Here is a 10,818-nt window from a genome sequence, read left to right on the forward strand (position 1 = left end):
AGAATGCACCTGAATATCTCAAAAGGAAAAACGTAGGTAAAGGAATATAGTAATCACAGAAGCGGGGATTTGCCTGGCATTCATAATATATATTATCTTGCAAAAACAAGCCATGGAATATACTTATCTAGCATTCTGCCTGAGTGGGGAAGAAGTGGAGAATTTCAATTTAGTGCACAAGGCACATAATCATTTCAAGGACAAAAGGGGGGGATTAGTGGGTTTTCGCTTAAGACCCTGTGTGAAGTCACAGTTAAGTTGCTAGGCTTTGATTGGCTGCCTAGAAGCTAAAACACTATTTAAATTCTTGCAGGGTACTTCCGTGGGTCCTTACCTCAGAGAACTGAGGCACAGAGGCATCAAAAAAACATCACTAATGATTTTAAGATTGTTCACTGCAGCACAGCAAAGAAGGTAAGTGGAACATGCTTTACTTTGAAACAGACGGTTTCTTGCTGAATTTATTTAATTTAGTAAAAGGACAAACAATGTATACATATCGAATATTTCCTACAACCAATACAGTGAGCATTTGTATGAGTGCATTGACATTTAGCAGGTAGCAAAGCTAGTTTTTTTATTTTAAAAAAATCAACCATTTTGCATAGGAAGGTTAACAGCAATTAGCATTCTGTGGTTTACTGGAAGGAGGTAGAGGTACTTTGCAAATTTATCACACAATTATATGTGTCATCAGTTTACATGATCATTTCTACTGAGCAGGCAGAAATCTCAACAGCTTCAGCTTTTCCCAGCAGGGAGACGATGTGAAGAGGGATGCTCCCTGTTGAATTTCTGTTTGCTGTAAATGCAGATAGAGGCACAAGAGCCATATTTTTTTAAAAAATGTGGCATCCTCGGATAAGGACAGGTTGGTAGGAGATAATCACTATGGCAATAGCAGCCCTTGTGCTATTGTCCATTCAGAAGGTTCCAGGTTCCATCGCTGGCATCACCATTGAAAAATAAACTTTCTCAAGTAGCAGAACTGGGAGAGATACCTGCTTAGTGTGGACACCACCAGAGCAAGCAATTCTGGATCAGAAGAAGCAATCGTCTTACTTAGGTCTACAATATGTTGTTGTTGTTTCGTCGTTTAGTCGTGTCCAACTCTTCGTGACTCCATGGACCAGAGCACGCCAGGCACTCCTGTCTTCCACTGCCTCCTGCAGTTTGGTCAAACTCATGCATGATATGCATGATATCAAATGCATCATTGCATCGAAAATGTCTTTGGGTTGTTGTTGTTTTAATAAAAATGCAAATAGCATCAGCTGGTGGTGCTGACATTAGGACAGAGGTGAAATGTAACTCTTTTCTCCCTTGCTGTGGTCTTGGGGAAAATACCCCTTTTGGTTGCTGCTCATTGACATCACTCAGGGACTTCCCCTCCAAAGAAAAAAACTGGCTTCAGGGGCAGGATTCTCTTCATGACCACAGCAGGGGAGGAAAATGTTAACTTTTCCCACTGTGCATGCTGCAATGTTGATAATTATCAGGCTCCCCATGATGCTATTTGACTTTAAAAGTAAACACACACACACACACACACACACACACACACACAAAGTCTCTGCACATGAAATCCACGTCTAGATTGCATTGGTGGTGCTAGACAGGGGGCAAGCAGCCCCCACAAGCAATGAGCTCATCCTCCACATGCCCTCCATTTCTGAATTCCTACCAGTTCAGGTTCAATGTGTTACCATTAGTATAAAGGTAAAGGTGAAGGGACCCCTGACCATTAGGTCCAGTTGTGACCGACTCTGGGGTTGCGGCACTCATCTCGCTTTATTGACCGAGGGAGCCGGCGTACAGCTTCCAGGTCATGTTGGCAGCATGACTAAGCCGCTTCTGGCGAACCTGAGCAGCACACGGAAATGCCATTTACCTTCCCGCTGGAGCGGTACCTATTTATCTACTTGTACTTTGACGTGCTTTCGAACTGCTAGGTTGGCAGGAGCAGGGACCGAGCAACGGGAGCTCACCCCGTCGCGGGGATTCGAACCGCCGACCTTCTGATCGGCAAGTCCTAGGCTCTGTGGTTTAACCCACAGCGCCACCCGTGCCCTTATTACCATTAGTATACGAAGCCCTTAACTACTTGGGACCAGTTTACCTACAAGATTGCCTTATTATTTTTTTTTGTCCACCTAGAAATATACTTTGCTCCTGCTGTGCCCTCCAGAATTCCCCCCCATTTGTTTTTTGAGTTTGATTTGATATCCCGCTTTGTCACTACCCGAAGGAGTCTCAAAGCGGCTAACAATCTCATTTTCCCTTCCTCCCCCACAACAAACACTCTGTGAGGTGAGTGGGGCTGAGAGGCTTCAAAGAAGTGTGACTAGCCCAAGGTCACCCAGCAGCTGCATGTGGAGGAGCGGAGACGCGAACCCGGTTCACCAGATTACGAGACTACCGCTCTTAACCACAACACCACACTGGCTCTCTAATAGGTTTTGAGTGGGGGAGTTACCCAGGTTTAGTGGCAGGAAGCTTACCACATTAAGATGTGGCCATCTGATTCAGTGACTGATACTACAAAGAATGCAAACTTTAGATTTCATTAAAACTTGGTTCATCTCGGGTTCCCCTTTCTAAAGGTTCCTCTGAAGCATCTACTTACATTTCCATTTGGAACATATGGACATAGGGAGCTACATTATATGGAATCAGATCCTTGGTCCATCTAGCTCAGTATGGTCCACACAGACTATCCATGACTATAAGACTTTGGACCAGGGTCTCTCCCTGCCCTGCATGAAGATGCTGGCGATGGAAATTTGGGATGCAGGTGTTCAACCACTGAACTGTGGCCCTTTGGGTAATGCTTACCAACAAACCCACCCACTTGACTCCCTTGGCGATTGCTTGTGAATCACCCACCCGTCTGTGGAAACTGTAAAAGCCAAAAAGGGTTTGAAAAGAATTTCTCAATAGGTACATTGGTTTAAACCATGCACAATAATTAACTCTTAGCTACTTTCAAAAGAGAACGTTGGTTTCTCCCAGCCCTCCTTTTTAACCATGTGGAATAGTGGATTTTCTCTTGTGTCTGGAGATTTCCCCTGCAGCTTGCTTGCTTTCTTTCCAGCCGCAGAAGGAGAGCATTTTCTCCACCTAAATGGGAATGTCACACTCATGACCGAAGGAAACCCATTATTATGAGTTTTCTGCCTCCCCTGTGGTTTTGCAACGCCTAGAACCCTGTGCTAGCTGGGAAATGCCCAGCTAAGATTGCCCTTTGCTTCATGCAGAATCCTCTAGTCAGCCATAGAAATTATGATTAACCAACTGATGTGGCTTCTCTGGCCTTGGGTGGCACATCAAGCCCCAGGCCTGGTGTCAATAATTGAGGCCTAGATGTGTACATTTAGTGCTCTGCTGCTTGAGAACAAAAAAAAAAGTAAAGCAAGAAACCTCTGCCAGCTGCAGCAGTGTTTATTGTTACCCCTGCCAGATGTTTTCAGTGTAATTTACACTTTTGGAAGAAATGGGCAGTGAGCATTAATCAGTCTAAAAAGTGACTAGGTTTGTTTGTCATCGTGTCACTCTCTCAACACAAGAAAGAAAACCCAGATCCTGGACTTTGCAAGGAAAATGTATTATTACTCAGGCAGTATCATATTAAGTAGTCTCAATAGGCTTATTGAGACCGGCAGGTGAGCAACAAAGAGGATTTTGTAGGATTGCATGCAAATACCCTGCACTTGCAACATACAGTTCTCACCCTAATTCCTGTCAAATATTCTAGAGAGAGGAAATAACAGATTAGGAGCCCTCACAGTCAGAGCTCAGTTTCAGCCACCCAGGGGGCTCTGTCCTATATATAAACGACATGGTAGAAGCAAGGACTTAATGTAATTGTGAGGGCTACATTTTGCATTTAGCAGACTTCGACATTTCCAGGAATTCTGCCTCTTTTTGGAGAGGCTGGTATATTTTCAGACGGGTGGTGGCTTGTCTCAGAATAGTACTGCCACCTTTCAGTGAGCCCTGGGAGTCTGTGTTACACGGAATGATGTGCCAAACTCTGTCCTTCGTTGTCTCTGATTCAAAATATAAGGGAAAAGGGAAAAAAAATAGTAAAGGTAAAGGACCCCTGGACAGTTAAGTCCAGTTAAAGGCGACTATGAGATTGTCGCGCTCATCTCACATTTCAGGCCAAGGGAGCTAGCATTTGTCCACAGACAGCTTTCCGGGTCATGTGGACTAAACTGCTTCTGACGCAACGGAACACCATGGCAGAAACCAGACTGCACGGAAACGCCATTTACCTTCCCGTTTCCAGCGGTGCCTATTTATTTACTTGCACTGGTGTGCTTTCCAACTGCTAAGTTGGCAAAAAAAATTCAAAATATAAACAATAATAAACCATAAAATAAAATTTTATTTTTCGAAATGAAACAAAGCCTACAGTAAGATGGAAAATAATGTTCATTTTTGTATACGTCCACTTTATTTATATTTGAAAAAATTATCCTACTTTTTCTAATTTCAGAGGCTTTGACCAGATCCTCAAAACTAATCTTACATAACACATCTGCTTCTATACTTGCTGCATAATTGTTCTGTTGGGATTTTTTATATACTTCAACTGAGGGTGCTATTTGCATTCTATGGCAATATTATAATGTCAGTTTTGATTGCTGGTCAATATGAATAATATGTTTTCGTTATTTAGTTATTCCCCCTAATGGTTCACTTGTTGGTTCTTCTGGTATAGCCCCCCTGCCCCAATTCAAGCTAAATGAGCCTTCCTTGTATATCTCTGCTATGTAATTAAATACTCAGTGTTAGTAGTGAAATATATAATACACTTTCCATTTCCTCACAGAAAGCAATCTCAAGCATGAAGACTCTGCTTTTGCTGATATATATCATTGGTATAGCCATTGCTTCCCCGGTAAGTATACAAAATATGAAAAGTCCTAACAGCAGATAAATAAAAAGATTTAAGGAATGTTCTGAGCTTCTGCTTAGCTTACAAGAGCAGGTCTTTCATGACTGACCAGTGGATGCAATCCAAAATGCTTCAGTCTTTAAACATCTTAAGAGTCCTGCTAATTGCAGTACTTGCGTGCTTGAAAACTAGGTGGCCGCATAAGTTCTTTGCAGAATATGGACTTAATTCTTTGGGAAACCCAGGAGTTCCATGGTAGCGCCTTTCAACAAGAATGGAAAACCTGTTCATTCTGACATGCTATTGACATCCATTTGGTGGATTTTGCTATTTCACCGACAATCACAGAATCATAGAGTTGGAATCATAGAGTTTTTTCAAAAAAACGAAGATCATGGCCACTGGTCCCATCACCTCCTGGCAAATAGAAGGGGAAGAAATGGAGGTAGTGAGAGATTTTACTTTCTTGGGCTCAATGATCACTGCAGATGGTGACAGCAGCCACGAAATTAAAAGACGCCTGCTTCTTGGGAGAAGGGCAATGACAGGCCTAGACAGCATCTTGAGAAGTAGAGACATCACCTTGCCAACAAAGGTTCGTATAGTTAAAGCTATGGTTTTCCCAGTAGTAATGTATGGAAGTGAGAGCTGGACCATAAAGAAGGCTGATCGCCGAAGAATTGATGCTTTTGAATTATGGTGCTGGAGGAGACTCTTGAGAGTCCCATGGACTGCAAGAAGATCAAACCTCTCCATACTGAAGGAAATCAACCCTGAGTGCTCACTGGAAGGACAGATTGTGAAGCTGAGGCTCCAGTACTTTGGCCACCTCATGAGAAGAGAAGACTCCCTGGAGAAGACCCTGATGTTGGGAAAGATGGAGGGCACAAGGAGAAGGGGACGGCAGAGGACAAGATGGTTGGATAGTGTTCTCGAAGCTACCAGCATGAGTTTGACCAAACTGCGGGAGGCAGTGGAGGACAGAGGTGCCTGGCGTTCTCTGGTCCATGGGGTCACGAAGAGTCGGACACGACTAAACGACTAAACAACAACAGAGTTGGAAGACAACGAGGGTTATCTAGTTTTCTCCCTGCAACACAGGAGTCTTCTGCCTAATGTGTGGCTCAAACACATGAACCTGAAATTAATAATAATAATAATAATAATAATAATAATAATAATAATAATAATAATAATAATGTATTATTTATACCCCGCCCATCTGGCTGGGTTTCCCCAGCCACTCTGGGCACCTTCCAACCGAATATTAAAAACAATACAGCGTCAGACCTTGAAAACTTCCCTAAACAGGGCCACCTTCAGTTGTAAAAGTCAGATAGTTGTTTTTTGCCTTGACAACTGGTGGGAGGGCGTTCCACAGAGCAGGTGCCACTACCGAGAAGGCCCTCTGCCTGGTTCCTTGTAACCTCACTTCTCGCAGCGAGGAAATCGCCAGAAGGCCCTTGGAACTGGACCTCAGTGTTCAGGCTGGACGATGGGGGTGGAGACGCTCCTTCAGATATACTGGACCGAGGCCATTTAGGGCTTTAAAGGTCAGCACCGACACTTTGACTTGTGCTCGGAAACGTACTGGGAGATTAAGTGTGTCACGCTCTACCGTCTGAGTCACCTCAACTTCTTCAGGTTTTTTTTTAGCTGTGTATCATACGTTGCATTCAAATTGTTTTAATCTTATAGATTGGTTTCTAGGTATGTTGTTGTTGACTGCTACTTGGTGTGTGACTGCAGAACAGCAGAATATAAACAATAGCTGACTAATGGGCGTCCTGGCCCTTCTGCAGTGTATATTTAAAGCGGTATCAAACAGCCATAGTTTCTCTATCCCTAAGAATACAGGGAACTGTAGCTTTTTAAAGTTGCTGAGAGTTCTTATTCCCCTCCCAGAGCTACATTCCTCGGAGTGGTTTAACAACCAATTCCTCTTCCCAGGGAACTCTGGGAATGGTAGCTTTCTGAGGGGAATAGGTGCCCCCTAACAACTCTCAGCACCCTTAACAAACTACAATTCCCAGCGTTCTTGGGCTAAAATGGTATGGTGTTGCTTTAAAAGTACAATGCAGATGAGGCCATATACTGCCTTTCCGCTCAGCATCAATAGTGCTTTACAAAAAGAGACAAGGGCAGTATACAAAATACAACCAATAACGTCAAATATAAAGAAGCCTAAAACAGCAGCAACAAGTTTAATAAAGCCATTAAAAGCTTGGGGGGGCACACACCTTTGCCTAGCGCTGGAAAGGTAGGAAATGTTGGCCCTGGTGAGTTTCATAAATGTCCTGGTAAAGGTAAAGGGACCCCTGACCATTAGGCCCAGTCATGGCCGACTCTGGGGTCGTGGTGCTCATCTCGCTTTACTGGCCGAGGGAGCCGGCGTACAGCTTCCGAGTCATGTGGGCAACATGACTAAGCCACTTCTGGCAAACCAGAGCAGTGCACGGAAACGCCGTTTACATTCCCGCTGGAGCAGTACCTATTTGTCTACTTGCACTTTGACGTGCTTCTGAACTGCTAGGTTGGCAGGAGCAGGGACTGAGCAACGGGAGCTCACCCCGTCATGGGGATTCGAACCGCTGACCTTCTGATCGGCAAGTCCTAGGCTCTGTGGTTTAACCCACAGCGCCACCCGTGTCCCTAAATGTCCTGGTACTTAGGAGCAATTAGTGAGTCAATTAGTGTCAATATGGCAAGATTCAAACTGACTATTTCCTCCTTTTCCTGGAGATTCCATATATACCTTTGAATTGACTTAACACACTGATGTTTTATTTTACTTCCGTGTGGCAGATCCAAAGAAATGGAATTCTATTCAGGAGAGGCTATGAAGGCAATGTTAATTCCATCAGTGCAGATAAAGGAGTCTTGGAGACCAGCTCTGCCGTTGCGAATGGGAACCAGCAGCATGGAGATGAGGGTCACCAGGAAGAAGAAATATTTCTGGATCTCACCAAAGAATATGCCATTGCTGAAGAAGTTTCTACTGTCGATCCTATCCCTTCCCAAGGAGGCTATCTGCATGAAACCGAGAGCCTGCTGCTACATGAGGAGGACAGCTTTGTGCAGGCCAAAGGCCACAGTCAGCCCAACACAGAAAAAACCAGGGAGACCTATGTTGAATATCCAACAGAGAAAGAGGTTGGCGGCCAGGATGTAGCGCTTCTTAAAACGATTAGCAATGTGGAACAAAATGGCTCACAGCATTTGAGAGAGAAGAATGCAGTTCATGGCCCAGTGTTGACCACAGGGGAACCCATCGTTTCGGAAGCAGATCTGTTTGCTGGCAAACAGCACATCAAGGATTTCCAGGCCAGCCGTGAGTTTGATGTGAGAAAAAATGTCCCTTATCATCTGAACGGCGACCATTTCAGTGACGAAGGAATGCAAGGAGAAGACCCAGGTTGGACTGATGACTCTGAGTCTAGTCAGCAGGTGGAGAGCCAGAGCAATTTCAGTCAGCAGCCTGGAGAACCAAATAGTTCAAGTGGTTCAAATGAGGAAGAGGTGAAACAGGCCAGCACTTCAGAGAACCCTGGAAGCCCAGAGTACTCCAATGGGTCCCCTGACTCCAGCACCTCCAGCGAGTCTAGTGACTCCAGTGATTCTAGCACCTCCAATGACTCCAGCAGTTCCAGTGATTCTAGTGATTCTAGTGACTCCAGTGATTCTAGCACCTCCAGTGACTCCAGCAGTTCCAGTAATTCTAGTGATTCTAGTGACTCCAGTGATTCTAGCACCTCCAGTGACTCCAGCAATTCCAGTAATTCTAGTGACTCTAGTGACTCCAGCAGTTCCAGTGATTCTAGTGACTCTAGTGACTCCAGCAGTTCCAGTGATTCTAGTGACTCTAGTGACTCCAGTGATTCTAGCACCTCCAGTGACTCCAGCAGTTCCAGTGATTCTAGTGACTCTAGTGACTCCAGTGATTCTAGCACCTCCAGTGACTCCAGCAGTTCCAGTGATTCTAGTGATTCTAGTGACTCCAGTGATTCTAGTGACTCTAGTGACTCCAGCAGTTCCAGTGATTCTAGTGACTCTAGTGACTCCAGCAGTTCCAGTGATTCTAGTGACTCTAGTGACTCCAGCAGTTCCAGTGATTCTAGTGACTCTAGTGACTCCAGTGATTCTAGCACCTCCAGTGACTCCAGCAGTTCTAGTGATTCTAGTGACTCCAATGACTCCAGTGATTCCAGTGACTCCAGCAGTTCCAGTGACTCCAGTGATTCCAGTGACTCTAGCAGTTCTAGTGACTCCAGCAGCTCCAGTGACTCAAGTAATACTTCTGAGTCTAGTGATTCCAGTGACTCTAGTGATTCTAGCAACTCTTCTGACTCCAGTGACTCCAGTGGGCAAAGTGATTCTAGCAGCTCCACTGATTCCACTGATTCTGATAGTTCCAATGACAGCAGCACCTCCAGTGACTCTAGTGATTCCAATAATTCTAGCACTTCCAAATAAGTGAGAAGTTGCTCAGATAGCACTGGTGCCACCCATAGATATCAGTACTAATAAGGCAAAATGGTAGAATTTGGGACAAACTTGCAATAGGCGGAGTGAATGGGGACAGCAGGTCCTGTAGTACTGAGGCAATATTTTGTGGAGTTCCAAAGCGCCTTTCACAATTGAAATGGCTGCCTTGCTCCACGAGGCACGGAAGGCGAATGTGATGATTCTGTCTAAAGATGAATTTCCAACCATTTCAAATGACGCACGAACCCTGCTCAGTTGTATGAAGGGGCAGTAAAGGAGCTTTGTCATTGTTGTCACGTGGCTTCTTCCAGCTTCCCACACATTCGGTGCCAACGTTTGCAGCATGGAGCCTGCTGTGCTCAGGGGGTCTCCTTGCACAATTTAGAACCTTGATTGTGCAGGGACCGTGCATGAGAGGAGCTGGAAGTGACATGTGACAACCGTGGTGGACCTCACAGCCACATTGGACTCACATATCCCCTTCACATATCCATGAGCGGATTTTGAGTGTCTTCTATCCTGATAGACTTGGCCACAGCAAAATGGAGAGCAATCTCTAAAGAAGAAACATTTGCCATCATTATGAAACTACATTTCTCTAGGGCAGGAGGGAGAATCATCTCCACCTACCTTTCTGAGCAACCTTCCAGGAGCCACATATCATTGGTGGGTGTGGCCAGAGGCAAATGTGGGTGGAGCAACGAATGATGATTTCCCTTTTATACAGCAGGCTGGTTTCTATGCAGAACTTGCACTCCCCTCCCTACCCTCCATCCAGACCAGTGAGAGGATCATCAGAGTCCTAGGACACATTCCAGCCCCACAAAAATACCTGAGGGTGCAAAGCATGTCTAGTGGTTGAGGAAGTGTAACTAGGCCATGTCATTGCTCACCTCCAGCCTGTCACTATTTTGCAGTAGGGATTCAATACAATATAATAATAATTTGTTATTTATACCCCACCCATCTGGCTGGGTTTCGGCAGCCACTCTGGGTGGCTTCCAGCAAAATATTAAAATACAATTATTCATCAAATATTAAAAGCTTCCCTAAACAAGGCTGCCTTCAGATGTCTTCTAAAAGTCGGATAGTTGTTTATTTCCTTGACATCTGATGGGAGGGCATTCCACAGGGCAGGTGCCAGTACCGAGAAGGCCCTCTGCCTGCTTTCCTGTAACCTCAGTTCTTGCAGTGAGGGAACCACCAGAAGGCCTTTGGAGCTGGACCTCAGTGTCTGGGCTGAACGATGGGGGTGGAGATGCTCCTTCAGGTATACTGGGCTGAGGCCATTTAGGGCTTTAAAGCTCAGCACCAACACTTTGAATTATGCCCGGAAACGTACTGGGAGCCAATGTAGGTCTTTCAGGACTGGTGTTATGTGGTCTCGGCATCTTGGCAAGTTTAGGGCTCAAAGGGCTCCGGTCCTCTTG

At 45.0% G+C, this 10,818-nt stretch overlaps 1 protein-coding gene across 1 annotated transcript; it reads left to right on the forward strand.

The window, feature by feature from the left end:
• Positions 1–342: 342 nt before the first annotated feature.
• Positions 343–10,120, forward strand: LOC309377571 (uncharacterized protein). The gene is made up of 3 exons (XM_081925047.1): positions 343–414; positions 4,838–4,906; positions 7,709–10,120. Exons 2-3 carry the CDS (start codon positions 4,853–4,855, stop codon positions 9,374–9,376), a joined length of 1,722 nt encoding a protein of 573 aa, XP_081781173.1. The 5' UTR covers positions 343–414; positions 4,838–4,852; the 3' UTR covers positions 9,377–10,120.
• The last annotated feature ends 698 nt before the right edge of the window (positions 10,121–10,818 follow it).

Source organism: Podarcis melisellensis (assembly GCF_964234715.1).
Source record: "Podarcis melisellensis genome assembly, chromosome: 9".
Lineage (NCBI taxonomy): Eukaryota > Metazoa > Chordata > Lepidosauria > Squamata > Lacertidae > Podarcis > Podarcis melisellensis.

Bases quoted from the DNA above. Each gene is read 5' to 3' on its own strand.
- LOC309377571 (XM_081925047.1), top strand. From the start codon at position 4,853: ATGAAGACTCTGCTTTTGCTGATATATATCATTGGTATAGCCATTGCT. The intron at 4,907-7,708 runs GTAAGTATACAA...TCCGTGTGGCAG, and splicing joins GTATAGCCATTGCTTCCCCG to ATCCAAAGAAATGGAATTCT.